This window comes from Ciona robusta, chromosome 2 (assembly GCF_009617815.1).
Source record: "Ciona robusta chromosome 2, ASM961781v2".
In the NCBI taxonomy this organism is placed as follows: Eukaryota; Metazoa; Chordata; class Ascidiacea; order Phlebobranchia; family Cionidae; genus Ciona; species Ciona robusta.
The window spans coordinates 9,188,911-9,206,672 of NC_143236.1; the positions used below are offsets into that span (position 1 = coordinate 9,188,911).

The 17,762-nt window shown below is 37.5% G+C and overlaps 2 protein-coding genes and 1 pseudogene across 4 annotated transcripts; all 3 read left to right on the forward strand.

Annotated features, from left to right (window-relative positions):
• The first annotated feature begins 7 nt into the window (after window positions 1–7).
• Window positions 8–1,345, forward strand: LOC149740959 (glutathione S-transferase 3, mitochondrial pseudogene; annotated as a pseudogene). The gene has a single exon (XR_016384416.1). The product of XR_016384416.1 is annotated as a glutathione S-transferase 3, mitochondrial pseudogene (transcript).
• Window positions 1,346–5,172: 3,827 nt separating this feature from the next.
• LOC149740960 (beta-1,3-galactosyltransferase 5-like) lies at window positions 5,173–9,123 on the forward strand. 2 transcript variants are annotated; one of them, XM_089872490.1, is made up of 6 exons: window positions 5,263–5,526; window positions 6,117–6,212; window positions 6,482–6,625; window positions 6,873–7,005; window positions 7,810–7,994; window positions 8,254–9,123. In XM_089872490.1, the coding sequence occupies exons 1-6, from the start codon at window positions 5,336–5,338 to the stop codon at window positions 8,825–8,827; spliced, it is 1,323 nt and encodes a 440-aa protein (XP_089728616.1). In that variant the 5' UTR covers window positions 5,263–5,335; the 3' UTR covers window positions 8,828–9,123. The 2 variants fall into 2 exon arrangements, with proteins under 2 accessions (XP_089728617.1, XP_089728616.1); XM_089872491.1 differs by lacking the exon at window positions 6,117–6,212 and having other exon boundaries at window positions 5,173–5,526.
• Window positions 9,124–13,187: 4,064 nt separating this feature from the next.
• On the forward strand, window positions 13,188–17,743 carry LOC149740961 (serine-threonine kinase receptor-associated protein-like). The gene is made up of 8 exons (XM_089872494.1): window positions 13,188–13,406; window positions 13,708–13,843; window positions 14,077–14,231; window positions 14,471–14,570; window positions 14,867–15,004; window positions 15,442–15,578; window positions 15,957–16,103; window positions 17,503–17,743. Exons 1-8 carry the CDS (start codon window positions 13,298–13,300, stop codon window positions 17,529–17,531), a joined length of 951 nt encoding a protein of 316 aa, XP_089728620.1. The 5' UTR covers window positions 13,188–13,297; the 3' UTR covers window positions 17,532–17,743.
• Window positions 17,744–17,762: the final 19 nt, after the last annotated feature.

Genomic DNA, 17,762 nt, shown 5'->3' on the forward strand with positions numbered 1-17,762 from the left:
ACACTCAAACATGGCCCCAATAGATTTTCTACCTAATGACTATGGTTATGTTATTTTATGCATCGTATATTCAATTATTATGAATATTTATCTCACCATGCAAGTTGGAAATGCACGGAAGAAGTTTAAAGTGTCGTACCCTGATATGTACTCCAAGGATAGCAACTTATTCAACTGCATTCAACGAGCTCACCAGAATACATTGGAACAACTTCCTCTCATCTATGTAGCTCTCACAATAGTGGGGTTAGCTTGCCCTAAATATGCAGCAATATGTGGTGCGATATACATTACATCGAGGTTCAGTTACGCTTGGGGTTACTACACTGGTGATCCTAAGAAGAGATTGAATGGTTCATACGGTTACATTGGCCAACTTGGTTTATTCCTTGGTCTGCTCTATGTTGGTTTCAAACAACTAGGATGTTGTGATGCTTACTTAGCATTCTAAGATGAAACTTTATAAACATTATGTCCCTATGTGTCTTAATTAAACAAGCCTATTACTCTATACTCTATATCTTTTTAAACAAAATTCCTTTTTAAAAACAATTTGCTATGTTTTTTATTAAAAAAAGAAATTTAGGATTCATTATTTCCTAATATGAAACCTTTGTGTCTTAATCCAGTCTCTCTATCTCTATGTTAATTATATAACCAGTCTATATATTTTGTGATTTTGTTCACATCCGGTGTTTTTTTATTGATTTGGGAACATTTTGAAGTCGTAAGCCAGGGGTTGAGAAACACTTTGAAATCGTGACTAACTATATGTATTGTTCCAACCAATATCAAGTAAGCTGCCTATTAATAATTAACGTTCCAGCTTGTACAACTTCCATGTTATATATTCACGAAGCAATCATAATGTATTGGAGCACAGCTTGTATCAGGATCATATGAAATGCTTTACAATCAAATTTTCCATATGTGGCCTCGTGTAACAACCACGTTTATACTTGAATCAAACATAATGTTATCTGGTGAAACTGGATCTTTAATTTTATTGAGATCCAAAATGTATTTTCTTGTTAAATTTTCCCTAATATCCAAATTTTGTGCTGTATTCGGCTAATTCCTATAAGTTGGAAATGGAAATCTATAAAATGTCCACAATTTAAAGTATGTACAACTGTAAGCTGTATTTGATCAATATATAAAAACCAAAGATTTTACCACTTTTTATGCAACTTTTTAAATTAAAGTTTTTTTAATTTTTTCTACATTTTAAAATCTTTTAAATGTCGATAATTGAACTTTAACTGATATTGTTAACGTTGAACTAATATTGAATGTTGCACTGATTCAAATATGAAGCTCTAATGAACATTTAATATGTGGATAATTTGGTGGGTTTGTTGTTTGTTGTCTGGGACGTGGCACAGTAGTTAGCGCCCCTTGTCTCTAACCGAACGGTTTGGGTCTTTAGACTTTAGGGCTCAATGCTACCATTGGGTGCGTATGTGTCCTTGAGCAAAACATTTAACCGCGATTGCTCCAACCCAGTGGTCACTAATGGGTTGTCTAAATTATCAGCAAGCAGAAAACAATCACCACAAAGTTACATACGTGGTAACTTGTAATGGGTAGATGTGTATTAAGCAGAAAATCCGTGTTATAACGACTGTCGTTGCCCCGCCATGCGAGGATGAATAAGTTACAATTATTCACACATATACATGTAGAAAACCCCCATATACAAATACAGGTTCACGCGTTATAATTGCGACAACAACTTAATGATAACGTTGGGTTTGTTTATTATTAGTAGACAGGTTAGAACATGTACAGCAACAATAAAGAGAATTAACAGCAAAACGACAGTCTTTAAATACGTACCAACAAATATAAAAACCGTCGATTGTGAAAGAATAATTTTGTATTTCCCACGCCCAGAGAATGACGTCACTGACCTACAACATTTCTGGTTTTGGAAAATATAGTTGTTAATCTGTACGAATGCGGTAAGGAAGATCAAATAATCACCCGCAAAGTAACATACGTGGCAACTCTCAAGCGGACACGAGGTGTTAAACCCGTGTGATAACGACTGTCGTTTTCCGGCCACGCGAGAATAAAGTAAATTCATTTAAATTAATTAAACTGGCAAGAAAATTAACGACAGAAGTTGTTAAAACACTTGATGTAACTTGTCAACACGTTAACAAGCGCCTAATTAGGCTTTCGGCGATTCTATTTGAAAAGAAAGCTGAACAAACCACAGCGTAATGACGTTGTCAAGTGCTGCAACAATTGCTGCGACGTTTCCCGCAAGAAAAAGGAATGTTGGCCAAGAACGTTTCCTTTTACAGCTCGAGGCGAAACAAGGAAGTGGCGAGTGGTTATTACCAGAGTTACAACGTAGTTGGAAGTCCACAGATCTAATATAGCTGTATTGCTTTTCCTGCTGTACATGTAATAGCATTGAATTAAATTGATAGTGGTTGTAAAGTAGTAGTATAAGCAGACCGTATTCAGAAGTTGTATTTATATGTTAATACTGAGTTGTAATTCAAAGTACGCGCGTTTCAATTGCATCACTAAGTCATATTAGCGAATACATTTAAAGTACATAGTTACATAAGTGTGTATTCGTTTATTATGGCAACACTTATACAGATTTCGAATTAGACAATGCAAATCTAAAATTACAACTTTATTCCTGTATAAATTGACTACTAGAGGTTCAGTTTAAACTATACGCGCATAGCAATTGTACCGCTGAGTTACCTTCATTAATGAGTATATATTGTGTATAACTTTGCAGGCGTGTATATATATAGATATATAAGCATAACGAATTGTAGAAATTCGTTCATTGACAGTTTTCGCTATCAGGCTGTGACGTAGCGAGGTTTCTAATATGAACGTAATGTATGGAGCTTCGTATTTGACGTTTTTCCAATTTACACCAAGTATAAAGGATGATATGGTAGCTCTATAAATACATTGGCCCGTAGCATGGAGTGAAATGCGCGTATTTTTCAACCATTATTCCATCATAGTTATCGTAGTGTGGGGTAAGATGGGACAGGTTTCATTCTCTTTTACTGTCCCATTTATTAGTGAACAAAGAATTTTTACAGAACTAAATAATCGTATCATTATGACTTTACAAGAGCATTGTTGATTGTTCAAAACACGATTGGAAATACGAGACATTATAATCCAACGGTATCCCATCTTACCCCGCAGTACTATATACTTAATATACGTACTGCTTTAACGTTACTGGGCGATTTAAATACGTTTAACGTATTCGTTGCATTTAAATGTGATTCAATTTAACTATATAGGAATCTACTTATACTCGCTGTACGAGCCGTCTGTTATCTATGTTTATACCTAATGACCGCCTTGTTTACGTCTGGTACAAACCAGTCAAACATAATATGTAAGTCGTGCTTGGTATCGAGCGTTCCCCTTATATGATGGATTACGTTTGGTTTGAATGTGGTATAGATTGATTCGTTCCGTCTTTTGTTTGGAAGGTTTTAAAACTGATGAATATTGCGCGCCATGGGGATCATTAAGCGTGATGTGCTCACTGTTGAGTTAAAACATGGCTGTTAACATTGTATATACACATTCTATTCTGTATGGGTGAGGTCCTACAGCGAGGCACGCCATGGGACCTGGGATTTAGGTCAGAGTTGGCCCATTACCTCAACATTGTATATGCACATTCTATTCTGTATGGGTGAGATCCTACAGCGAGGCACGCCATGGGACCTGGGATTTAGGTCAGAGTTGGCCCATTACCTCAACATTGTATATGCACATTCTATTCTGTATGGGTGAGATCCTACAGTGAGGCACGCCATGGAACCTGGGATTTAGACCAGAGTTGGTCGATGGCCCATTACTGCAAAACCCAGGCCCAAGCGTGGTGTGACACTTAAAAAGTAGAACCCGTGATTTTGTGACGTAGCTGAAATAGATGTAACAATCGCCATTATGTTCGTGATATGACGCATAATTGCATAGTCACCACATATAGGTGCTGCTTGTGTATTTAATGCATTTAAGTTTGTGTACAATTAAAAGCAAGACAGAGTTTCCTGTTTACGCAAAAGAATTTTAAGCTGCAGTCGCTATATGGCTTGTTCGTGTATCTGGTAAGCTGTATCAGTTGTGCAGTTTAATAGGTAATTTTGTAACATGTTTTGCCGTAGAGTTTCATTCATGCAGAATAGAATGGCCTTATGCTTTTAAGCGGCGTTTACACTACAGCGTAGCTCGTCTCCGTGTATAAATGAATGAATGTAACTTATTTATCCTCGCATGGCGGAGCAACGACAGTCGTTATAACACGGGTGTTCTGTTCCATACACCTCGTGCCTGCTTACAAGTTTCTATGTATGTTACTTTGTGGGTGATTATTATTTTTTTGTTAATTTTTTTTATGTGTGCCTGATGATTTGGTGACCACTCGGTCGGTGGAAAAAGAACAAACAAAGAAATTTCTACAGCCAGCGTTGTTTAGCTCACATCACCGAAAACTATTTCTTTATTTGGACTTTTGAATACAAAATTCCCTAAATTGAACTTTGGACACCATATTGTGAGTATGACGTCACAGTGCTCTTAAGTCGTGCCCCTTTGTGACGTAATACTCATGAAGTAAAGTCACGTTAGGAACTAATTATAGCATGTTTGCAGAAGTGCTGCATATGTAGATACATGATGCATTAATGCTGAATTGGCAGTGAGTGTAAAGGTATATAATCAGCAGATTATGTAAAGCTAGTAAAACATAAAAAGTTATATAGTAGGGTGGGGGAAGATGGGACACCTTTAGCACATAATATCCAAATATCCCGATCGTGTTTTGAACAATTAACAACGGTAATAATGGGAGTCGTGAGGATACGGTTTTATAATTCTTTGAATGTTCTTTGTTTACTATCAATTGTGACCAGAAAATAGAATGAAAAGATGTCCCATCTTCCCCCACTCTGCTGTATATTTTTACGTAAATATAACAAGGACGGGGTAAAATGGTCTAAAAATGGTTTTATTATCATTTTCCGTCCAATTTGGTAGTTATTAAAGAACATTCAAAGAATTATAAAACCGTATCCTCGACTTTCAATAGACCGTTGTTAATTGTTTAAAACACGATTAGAAAATATGGGACATTATATGCTAAGGGTAACCATCTTACCCCACAGTACCACTGTGACAGTACTATATATTATTGGTTTTAATATAAACATTTTTGTCCGGGAAGGGTCAGTTTAAAGTATTTTAAATCAAAAAGCAATCATTTATTTGTTCATCTTTATACATTTTTAGGACTATAATCGTTAACTTAATAAATGCCAAAGAAAAAATGAAAAAGTTTAGTTATCTCAGAAAAACCCGCGTCACAAAACGGGGTTATGACGTCACAGTTACTGTACTTTTTAAAATTTTCTTGGCTTTTTTGTTCGGGGTGATCATTGGATTTAATATCAAAGATCTGATGATTCGGACGTGCTCATCGATTGCACCAAGGAAACCTACGAGTTATGGGGTGGCGAAGTGAGTATATGTATGTTGTATATAGTTAGTTGGGGAATGCATTATATAGTAGGGTGGGGGAAGATGGGACCCTTTAGCACATAATAACCAAATATCCTGATCGTGTTTTAAACAATTAACAACGGTCTATGGGAGTTATTAGGATACAGTTTTATAATTCATTAAATATTGTTTGTTTACTACCAAATAGGACGAGAAATAGAGTTAAAAGGTGTCCCATCTTCCCCCACCCTACTGCATCTTAAGATTTTTTTAACCGAACTATCACAACTCTAAAATGGTGTCCCATTTTACCCCATGTTGTTGCCGGATGTTTTATAAGTGTGAAAGAGATATTGTTATATAGTTTATTGTTTGTTGTTAAGAGGGTTCGAGGCTTGAAGCTGCTACCATTGTGGGCGTATGTGTTGTAACTTTGTGAGTGATTTTCGTATTAGTGTATGGCTGACAATTTGGACAACCCATTAGTGACCATTGGTTGAATCAATTGCTGTCAAGTGTCCACAGACACATACGACCCAATGGTAGCAGCTTCACGTCTTGGACCAACATACGAGTTAACCCGTAAATAACTTCCATCTTTCCCCCAGGTTGGATCTTATGTTAAGCCCAAAATTTACGAAATTACCAGACAAGTTTTTGACAAATATTCCACCAGAAAACGCTACACTTGCTTTTACATTGAGGTAGTTGCTTTGATTGTATAAAGAGTTACTGATCTTACTCGAATTTATTTAGATGTTTTTTTCATATTCTGATTCTATCGTACTGTGGGGTAAGATGGATACCGTTAACACCCAAGTTTTATGCATTTTCTAATCGTGTTTTTAAATTCTTTAAGTATCCTTTGTTTACTACCAAGTGGGACGATAAAAGAGAATGAAATGTGGACCATCTTACCCCAACCTAAAAAACATTAATAATCGCAAATTTTAACGATTAACCTAATTCACAGACCGTGGAAATACGTGGCACGCTATAAGACCAACAAGTCGCAATATTTCATGACGTTTCTAGTAAAATCTGCGTCATGGCTTGCTTTAAGAAGGTTCTTTGTTCGTAAGACGTGGGGATCGGTGGACACCATTAACGGGCATCGGTAAAATATAATAGTTGTGATTGGTAATCATGGTAACTCGTATGTGGGTAAAAGGTGTATGATACAGAACACCCGTGTTATAACGACTGCTGTTGCCCCGCCATGCGAGGATAAATAAGTTACATTCCTGCATATAATTAGACGAAAAGACGATGATCATTTATTTTCCATTTATTCACCGTATAATTAATCCCTCAATGTAACCATACAACTGCCTCCACTGAGACTTGAACCGTGTACCATCTAGGTTCGGTTTAATCTTCATCGTCGGTTCCACAACAAACGAGGAACAACAGAAGCTTCTCGAACAAGAGAACGCGATGTATGGCGACATCCTGCAATCTGACGTCATAGACGATTATATCAATCTTCCGCGAAAGGTTTGTGGGGTTCTAAAATTTAAAGAAATGATAAATGTAACTTGTTTTTCCTTGTGGACAATGACAGTCGTTATAACGCGGGTGTTCTGTTTTATACACCTTGTGCTCGCTTACGAGTTACCACGTATGTAACTTATTTATCCTCGCATGGCGGGGCAACGACAGTCGTTATAACACGGGTGTTCTGTTTTATACACCTTGTGCTCGCTTACGAGTTACCACGTATGTAACTTATTTAACCTCGCATGGCGGGGTAACGACAGTCGTTATAACGCGGGTGTTCTGTTTTATACACCTTGTGCTCGCTTACAAGTTACCACGTATGTAACTTATTTATCCTCGCATGGCGGGGTAACGACAGTCGTTATAACGCGGGTGTTCTGTTTTATACACCTTGTGCTCGCTTACAAGTTACCACGTATGTAACTTATTTATCCTCGCATGGCGGGGTAACGACAGTCGTTATAACGCGGGTGTTCTGTTTTATACACCTTGTGCTCGCTTACGAGTTACCACGTATGTAACTTATTTAACCTCGCATGGCGGGGTAACGACAGTCGTTATAACACGGGTGTTCTGTTTCATACACCTCGTGCCCGCTTACAGGTTACCACGTATGTAACTTTGTGGGTAATTGTATTTCTGTATGTCTGAATATTTAGACAACCCATTAGTGACCACTGGGTTGGAGCAATTGCAATTCTTGCCCAAGTACACATACGCCCACAATGGTAGCAACATCGAGTCTCAAGTCTATGTTCTTAGTTTAACGACGCCTATAAATTCGTGTATTACGTCACACAGGTACTTTCTGCGTTTCAATGGGTGACGTATGAAGGGGGTAACATAAGTGATTATTACGTCACAACGGACGACGATTGTTCCATCAACATACCGACGTCATACGATTATTTCGTCACAAACAAAACGGAAAAACTCGAATACATCCATTGTGGATATATTTATGATAAGGACAATAAACCAGTCAGGTGACGTAATGTATTGTGACGTAATAACTTTTAATATCAAACTGCTTGTCGTAAGATGGTTCTTATTTTCATTTTATTTTATCTTTCATTTGGTAATAAACAAAGAACACCCAAGAATTATAAAACCGTATCCTCACAGCTCCCATAGACTGCTGTTAATTGTTTAAACACGATCAGGATATTTGTATATTATGTGCTAAAAAGGTGTCCCATCTTCCCCCACTGTACTATATATACAAATATTGTATTTCTTCTATAGGAACCCTAAGTCCAAATATGGCATGCCCCCCTCAATTTACCCCTACGCCGCTTATCCCACTTTTTGCCACGGTGGTATGACTGTGATGTCATACACCATACTCCGAGATCTCTATATGACGTCACAAGTTACAAATTACGCGAACTTCCACCTGGAAGATGTTTTGATAACCGGGATATTGAGGGAAAAGTTATATAACTCGTCAAATATGGTGGTTCCTAAAGGTTACAACGGGTGGGGGGGTTCGATTAGAAGGAATGAACTCCTAGTGTGGCATATGGGGACAGCTAGGCGGCTGGACGTCGCTTTTGAAGCAAGATGGCGCCGTATTTGCTCAGGGTTAAGGATTTTGTTTGTGGATGAGACTTTGCTTGGAAAACAACCGAGCGCAGCGTGGCTAAACGCGACGTTACGCGGCGTTCCGTCGTTGCCTGGAAAGACGCTTACGGAAACGATGTTTGAGTTTGGTGGGAAGTGGAAAAAGTTGCGGAGGAGCAGAGTGGGAGTAAAGGAGGTGGTTGTGAGGACGGTGGCGGAGGAGAGGGAGAAGGAGGAGGTGGAGAAAGTGGAGTGAGAGCATTAGGAGGAATGGGATAACTGGACAGTTAAGAGGAGGGAAGACAATGGAATGTTGGGGGAAGCTGTCAGAGCGTTAGGAGAAGAAGGACAATCGGAGGAGTGGAACATGTGGGGGCTTTTGAAGAGAAAGAAGAGAAAAGATTTCCTCTGAGGTTAATTTGAATGACAGCGCACTTGTGACATCATAAAATGAACATCATATGTGATATTATGTTATAAAAGGACAATTTATTTTTGTGTTTTATATTTATTCTCGTTTGGCGATTCAGCATAATATACCTCGAGTCTGCGCTTATTGTTTTATATCATATGTTAAGAAAAGAGGCAGATGAAACGTTCTAAAAATAAATTTGAAGCATATTTACCAAAACGTCTATCTCTAATACTACGTTACAGAATGTATCTGATATATATCGTCTTACTTAAGTTCGCTATGATTTGATCTCACCAAAGACATACCTGCACACAATGGCAGCATTGAGATTTGAGTCCGTAACCCTCTGGTTTACACACAGACGCGCTAACCTTTTCGCCACTTCGACGAGTGTTTGAACGGGCTAAAACTTTCTTAATAATAATGATCGCATTTGACCAGTTAACCCCAATAGTATTATATGGCTGGGTGGGGAAGATGGGACATCTTTATATTACATTTTTTCGTCCCACTTGGTAGTAAACAAAGAACATTCAAATAATTATAAAACTGTATCCTCACGACTCCCATAGACCGTTGTTAATTGTTTAAAACACGATCAGAATATTTCGAAATAAGAGTAACAAGCTCCCAGTGTTTCCGAGTGATTTATGTTATGGGGAGGAATAAATATGTGAAATAATAAATGTACTGGCAACACTATTGTTGCTCCAAGGCCAACCCACGTTGATTGGGAGGTGTCGTTTCAACCACAAGTCATTCCATCGTTCACTTCTAACTACGTGGCTTGTACATGAAGTTTCTACTATGGTGGGATTATAACAACATAAGTTAAGTATTGCTTTGTTATATCAACTATATTGTATTACATCTTATACTTGTATATTACTATGTACTACTATTATACTACCAATATATTATTAATAATATTATCATAATTTAAATAGTTTTGTGCTTTGCGTTTAAATTTAATCTTTAATTGAATGATTCCGAAATCGCGCGACCGTTTTTTGTTACGTCACTGTAGAAGTTACAACGCGTCTGTTACGTCACATGAATGACATCGTGACATTACTACGTCGAATTCGCTCGTAATAGTTACGTCATAGTTGGGTAATCGCTCGACCACACGCGCTCATGACGTCACAATGCGGTTTGTTCTACGCTTGCGTTTCGGATTTTTCCATGGGGCCCCATGCGCGTTTTGCGTCGACGCAAGGCACATTACTTGTATATTCTAATTATATTTGCGCTATGAGCGCGAAGCAAGAAGATCAAAAAATTGGTAAAGTATAAATCACAATTGGCATTATTACGTACATAAGCTCTTTTCTAGAAACATCGATGATGTGACGTCACGAAGTGGTGATGACGCAACAGAAGAATCCACTTCGTAAGTTCATTGTTTCGTCACAATCTTTGTTATTTAAAATAACAATTAATTGATGTTCGATATTTTTAGAACCTGGTATGTGACGTCACAGAGGATCAAGCGGACCATGACGCAAAGATGGAATGAAGGTACTTATGACGTAATAATATACAAACCGATATTTAACGATTATGTTGCAGAAAAGTCAGCGAATAAAGCTGCCGAAGAAAAGCGCAAGGTATTGTATTTTATCTTTGTTTATTACGAAGACCAATGTTAAACAAAAAACAAACGTTTAAAAAGGGAAAACAATAATTGTATTGATTGCTTCGAATGTGAACGTGTTACGTCAGACTAAGTGACGTCATCTAATTTACGTTTATTTTCCAGACGAAGAACAAAGACGAAGACGCCAATATAAGGATGCCGGTTTGAGGTGTTTGTAAGCTTATGTGTGTATAGGTTTAGTATAGGTGTGTACGCGCGAAGAAAGAAGATCAAAGACGCCGATAAAGGATGTCGGTTTCAGGTGGTTTAGGTTTAGTGTTTAAGTATGAGTGTGTTTGTGTTTGTGTTAGCTGGTGCACTCATACAGTGTTGCCAGCTATTTTTTTGCTGGATCTAATGTTGCCAGCTATGTCCCCAAGCACGTTTCAGTGCTTCTACATGTCTTTGAAATAAATGCAAAGGAATTGTTGCAACAATCTTACTTGATAAAGATTAGCATCTACTGTAGTGTTCATTCCTTCCGAGTGTTTTACCTGTCGGGACTCGAATCTTACAGCGGTTTTGTATTGTCTCGGTTCGCTTTGCGAGAACTCTGTTTTGGTACACATATACTCGAGTAATATCAACGCGCAGTATAATATACAAACCAATAATTTTAATTCCCTTTGTTAATACTTTATTCATTTAAAATTTAATATATAAAGTCCCCACATCATTAAAGTTAAATTTAATTTAACACAACATCGCGTATGGCATAATTGGGACGATGGCCACGTCACAATTACGCTTTACGTCGATGCGGTGGGTCAGCAACGTCATGACCCTGCGTTCGGTGCGGTTACGTCACGGTCGGTTTAGTTACGTTACAGCTGCGGGTTTGTTACGTGGACGTCGCCGCTTAGCGGTATACGTAACAGCCACAGTATGTCGTAACGGTCGATGCGGTGCGTAACAGCCGGACGATATTATATTGTGTGAAGATACGACGAGAGTATCGCGGTACCAAGATGTTTTCTTAATAAGCGGTCGGGTGATCCAGGGCCGTTGTTGGCTTTAACACCTTGCAGCAGGTGGGCGCTTGGTGGCGTGCGCACTGCGGGGCTTTTCTGTAAGATTTTGTATCTTTTCGTTTGTTGATGTTTCAATGATCATGTTGCGCTTCTTATATGCTTGTTGGTGTGATTGTTTATTGTTGCGCTGTATTATTTTTGTCAATATGGTTTCTTTTCCTTGCTATGGGTAAGGTCTATCCAGCAAGGGTTTCTCACCAGAGTAGAAACCCACTACCATTGGCTGGGGGCTTGTCGTGCCGTAGTGGCTTTCCACCAACGCCAGCCACATAAACTATGAAGGTATTTTAATCTTGTTTTTATTTTGCAGAACGAATATTTACAAATTCTTTTATTTTATTTATGTTTACATCTGCGTTGTATTTTGCACAATTCCAAAATAAACTGAAATTTCCTCTCATTGCTGATGACTGCTACGTCACTAACTTGTTACATCACCAACTTCTCTCGTAGGTGACGTCATACCATTATGACGTCGGACAATATTTACCAAAATAGATAATTTAAGCATACAGAGTACGTTGAAAAAGTAGTTCTGTCAATTGTTGCAATCCATGTACCGTCAAATACGAATAAACAATAAAGATATACTTTGTTCAAATGATGTGCAACATACTTAACACTGGCAGAGTCGTCCTTATAATCGAGGCTCAATATTCCAGATGGACAATTTGGATTAAACCCCACGAGGCTTAGAGTAAGGTCTATCTACTAAGGGAGAACTGGGGATAAATGGATGCGCCAGACAAATACATTACAAACATCGCTATGAACGACAAGTGTACATATACGTACACTGTATTTTTCTGTATCATATAGGACATATATATTGGTGGTGGTCTGATAAAATTAGAAAATCTTCAAAGTTAAGGGGTGGGTAAAAGCTGCATCTCTGCGACATCTAGCGGTTGTTGGTAATTGATTTGTTTCGAGCGAAATATTTGTTGGTAAATTATATTTAAACGGTTTATTTTTACAATCAAGCTATACAATGTGTGTCTCAGACTAAATCAGTAATACACTGGTATTTAAAATTCTCCAAAATTGCTTTAACGTATTTACTCCTCCCCAAATTAATTTCTTTTGTACTATGTCTATGTTAAAATGGTGTTATGCTTACGTCATGGTTTCGACGATGACGTAGCAATTTATAATTAAATGTTTATTACGTCATCATCAATTAATTGTGTTGTGAATTGTGAACACTGTGTTTGCGCTTGGTGTGTTTGTATTATTATGTTGGACATTTGCGGGTTTATAACGAACAGTTTATTTTAAATTAATTAAAACAACGAAGAGAAGGGAATTAGAAACAATATTGGTTAAAACACGATACGTTGTTTCTGCGTTAGGTTGGTTACTGAACTAACAGTTGCTTTATTACTGCTTTATTAGATCCGGAACCACTTGGTTGCACATGTAATGCTAGAGAAAAAATCAATAAACCACTCAATTGCATACGTGGTAACTTGTAAATGGATACAAGGACCAATGTGTATGAAACAGAACACCCGTGTTATAACAACTGTCGGTTATTACATCATTTATTTTCTAGGTACCGGTTCCAAATAATGAAATTAGGCCAATAACCCAAATTAAAATAAAACAGTATCCAAGTCAATCAACCAAGTAATCAAACAAATGGCAAAACAAACCCCATTAACATGCAGTGGACACACAAGACCTGTGGTGGATCTATCGTTCAGCAACAAAACTGAGGATGGATATTTTTTAATCAGCGCTTGTAAAGGTTGGATTTTTTGTGTTTTTATCAATTTTTGTCACTGTATATAAAAAGTATTACGTGTTGTTTAAAGACCAAGTAAGGTTCAAGGCTAGATGCTGCTAACATTGTGGGCGTATATATGTGGCAAGGCATTTCACGGCAATTGCTCCAACTCAGTGTTCATTTTATTGGTTGTTTCAGCCATAATTACAATGTATTCAAAAATACCAACATATCTGAAATGCATGGCATCAATTTTTATTTTAAGACAAGTAAAAACATAATGTCAGCATATCACCAATGTTAATAAACCCCACTCCTACAGACGGCAAACCGATGTTACGTCAGGGTGAAACAGGAGATTGGATCGGAACCTTCCTCGGCCACAAGGGGGCAGTATGGGCAGCTACATTGAACCACAATGCATTGCGTGCGGCGACGGGGGCAGCAGACTTCTCGGCGTGAGTCTCATTGTTCAATATTACCCTTTTAGTTATTTTACTCTGAAATATTGAATTTTGTAACTGCCACAAATACAGCACCTATCTTTTGCAATAGCAGGGAGCTCTTTAGACCATATCCCATGTTATTGCCTTTAATTTGTTACTATTAAGCTTTACAAATATTGTTTACAAACTGTAAGACCTCACCCACATAGAATATAAATAACATTGATGGTTTATTTGATTGACAGGAACTTATGGGATGCAGTGAAAGGCGACGTAATCACATCGTACCCGCACAAACATATCGTGAAAGCCGTCGCGTTCTCTCCCGATTGCACACGGTTGCTTACAGGGGGACAGGAGAAGATCATTCGCTCGTTTCTGATTGAAAAACCAGATGCGGGTTTGTATGTGTTGGTACCTTGGGTGTTGGGGTAATGGGCTGACTTTGTCCTATATATCCCAGGTCTCAGTTTGCCTACCCTAAAAAAAACATAATCTAACTGGCACGAGGTTAAAGTAAAACATAAGAATCGTGTTATAACGACTGTCATTGCCCACGAGGACTGCCATTGCCCATTTATCCAAACAAAACACTCATATTATAACAACAGTCAATAAACCTCCGTTAAACCTGGTTAGATCCCGACATCATTGGATCACACGAGGGCGCTATTAAGAAAGTTATCTGGGGCGACGATGGACGAACGATGATCACTGCAGCTGATGATAAATCTATCAGGTGACTGTTGTGGTATATGATATCTATGTTACTCGTACATATAAATACGCTCGTCAACCTGGTCCGTTTTCTTCCCTGGGTAAATTGGTGCAAACTCTGATCCTAGGTCTTTCAACAAGAACTCAATGCCTCACCCATGTAGAGTAGAATAAAATATAAAAATAATAAATTATAACCCCACAAACCAGAAGTAAGGCCCGTACAGACAAATACTCACTACATACCGTCTCATTCGGATACCAGTGGTTTTGTGCTCAAGTGTGGTCATTGATGTAACTTACAATTACATTCCTTAGAAAATGGGATCCGAACTCTAAAAACGAAGTCCAGCGATTCGACCTCGAGTCAGCAATCATGGATATAGAGTTGAGTAAAGAAGGTGACATAATGTTGGTCACGCGAAGTAAATCAATTGCTATATATGATACTAAACTGTAAGTTGGTCTGTATTGGTGCATAGGTGTTATTATCTGTAGTCTATACTGTGTTTGGCTGAATAGGGTCATATTGTCTGTTGTGTATTATTTGATGGCCATTATTAATTATTAGAGTATTATTATCACTTAGAGTATAATGGATTTTTGAGCCCAAGGCAATATTATCTGTAGGCTTTGCAAAGTCTGTTAACGCTGGTTATTAGGGAAATATATCATTAGTGCAACATTGGTTGGACTTGGTTTGTTTGCTTCGTATTTGTAGCGTTTGGTGTTTGAATAAAATAATTTAATAATTGGCAAAAATGGTAAAAATTATCTTTCTGGTGCTTGTAAATGGGTCTTTTGCTTTGTTTGTTATCGTATTAAAATATTCATTGTAACATTATGACATCATTGTAACATTATGACATCATTGTATCATTATGACATCACAGGTTCACAAAGCTCCGAGAGTTTACAATGCCGACTAATGCTTACTCAGCAAGTTTACACCCGGACAAAAAGTTCATCGTAGCTGGGGGGGAAGATTTTAAACTTTATAAATTTGATTTCCAAACTCTGGAGGAATTGGGTAAGTGGGGATTGTGTGTGAAACTAACATGTGTTTCACTTGCACCGCATACAACATACACATTACATACTTCTATTTTATTTTATCAACAGCATTAACAAAACTTCTTTAACATTTGTTCAGGCACAGTTTATCAAATAAAAAGATCAGATATTATTTTATCAACTTTAAATATAATTTTATCAGCTTTAAATATAATTTTATCAGCTTTATTTGCGACAAATCAGCTTAAAAAAGTGCATTAAATTAGTAGCAAGATTGGGGCAGGTTGAGTGAACTGATTATAAAAATCCCATTGGCTAACACCTGGTTATTCCCCACATCATACCAAGTCTTCCTGATATGTATATGTCAGTTATATTTGTTGTTTTCCCTTAGATTCATACAAAAGTCATTTCGGTCCCGTCCATATCGTTCGTTTCTCACCCGATGGTGAATTATTTGCGAGTGGTAGTGAAGATGGGACAGTTAGGTTGTGGCAAACTAATGTGGGGACCAATTATGGATTGTGGAGGTGTGGAAGTGGTAAGTGGGGTGCCGGGTGTTTATTATGGTATTATATATTCTATATGAATGCATGGTGTGTTAGGTATAGTAAGGTGGGGGAAGATGGGACACCTTTTTATTTGATTTTCTTGTCCCATTTGGTAGTAAACAAAGAAAATTCAAAGAATTATAAAACCGTATCCTCACGACTTCCATAAGTTGTTGTTAATTGTTTAAAACACAATCAAGATATTTAGATATTATGTGATAAAGTTGTCCCATCTTCTCCCACCCTATAATATATTGTTTCAATAAAATGTTGTGTTGCCTGGTTTATTCTATATGGGTGAGTCAGAGGACCTGGGATCATGTAGTATGGTGTGATCTCTGTGTATAGATCTGGTTTATTCTATATGGGTGAGGCAGAGGACCTGGGATCGTGTAATATGGTGTGATCTCTGTGTATAGATCTGGTTTATTCTATATGGGTGAGGCTCTTGTCAGAGGACCTGGGATCATGTAGTATGGTGTGATCTCTGTGTATAGATCTGGTTTATTCTATTTAACAAATGGTGTGGTAACTAATTATATGGTAGGGGGGGAGGGTGTAATTGGTTTATTCTATATGGGTGAGGCAGAGTATACGTGTAAATGGTATGTAAGATACATTATTGTACAGTAATTAATTATACAGTATTATTATTTGTTCTGTGTGGATTATTATTATTTATGGGAGGATGGGGAGCATGGGTTATTTCATATTAATGTTGTGCGATTGTATGTGGTGTGTATTGTTGCGTAATATATGGTGATTATCTATTCTATATGGTTTCTTGTTATGAGTGTGATTTTATATAGAAGTCGTATTGTGTACAATAATGTGGTGTAAGTGTCTGTTTAATTCTACATGGGTGAGGTCAAAGTATGTAGGGTGTGTTGTCTGTATTATTATTGTGTGGATATTTATTCTGTATGGGTGGGGTCTACTCATTGGTTCCCGTATAGAATAGGTGAGTTATTATGGATGAACGAATGATTGAATGAAATGTATTTCGTTTCTTCGTACACAATAACGAAAAACAAGAGAGTTGGTAAAAAGTGAAAAGACGGGTAGTAACGGTAAAACAACAGTTGTTAAAACACGCTTATTGATAAAAAAGAAAGAAATATTGTTTTGGATAAAAGGCTTGACTGCTAGACGATTAAAATGGGGCATTTGTTACAGCGTCTGAAATATAGGCCATTAGAAGTTAGCTCATTACCCAGACTATTATATAAGTATGAATGCCATGTGGTTGCCCAGCAACAAAGTTCAAATTAGTTACATTTATTTAAACAAGGGATTTATAATTATCTTTCTAGAAAAATAAGAATCATTCCAGGATAAGTAACGTATATTAAATATGATAACAAATTTTTATGTTGTTTCTATGTCCAGGTGAGGATGACACACCTATCGCCACTTGAGGGGACAAAGAGCAATTTTTTCGACACAAAAAAAGTGAAAATCATGAATTTTGTTTCAACCACCACGCATGGCCGGGCAACAGATTTTATTTACTAATCATAATGTTGTTTGTGACGTTATAAAGTTCCTGCTTCTGTTACGAAATAGACGCCGCGTGTGACGTCAAAGACGATGATATTGTGGCAATATATTTGGTATTGTGACGTAATAATGGTGTTTGTTTGAAACAA

Excerpts from the sequence above, each read along its gene's own strand:
- LOC149740960 (XM_089872490.1), top strand. The coding sequence starts at position 5,336 with ATGAAAAAGTTTAGTTATCTCAGAAAAACCCGCGTCACAAAACGGGGT. Across the intron at positions 6,626-6,872 it reads GACACCATTAACGGGCATCG|GTTCGGTTTAATCTTCATCG; the intron begins GTAAAATATAAT and ends TGTACCATCTAG. Across the intron at positions 7,006-7,809 it reads ATATCAATCTTCCGCGAAAG|GTACTTTCTGCGTTTCAATG; the intron begins GTTTGTGGGGTT and ends TACGTCACACAG.
- LOC149740961 (XM_089872494.1), top strand. The coding sequence starts at position 13,298 with ATGGCAAAACAAACCCCATTAACATGCAGTGGACACACAAGACCTGTG. Across the intron at positions 14,232-14,470 it reads GATTGAAAAACCAGATGCGG|ATCCCGACATCATTGGATCA; the intron begins GTTTGTATGTGT and ends AAACCTGGTTAG. Across the intron at positions 16,104-17,502 it reads ATTGTGGAGGTGTGGAAGTG|GTGAGGATGACACACCTATC; the intron begins GTAAGTGGGGTG and ends TTCTATGTCCAG.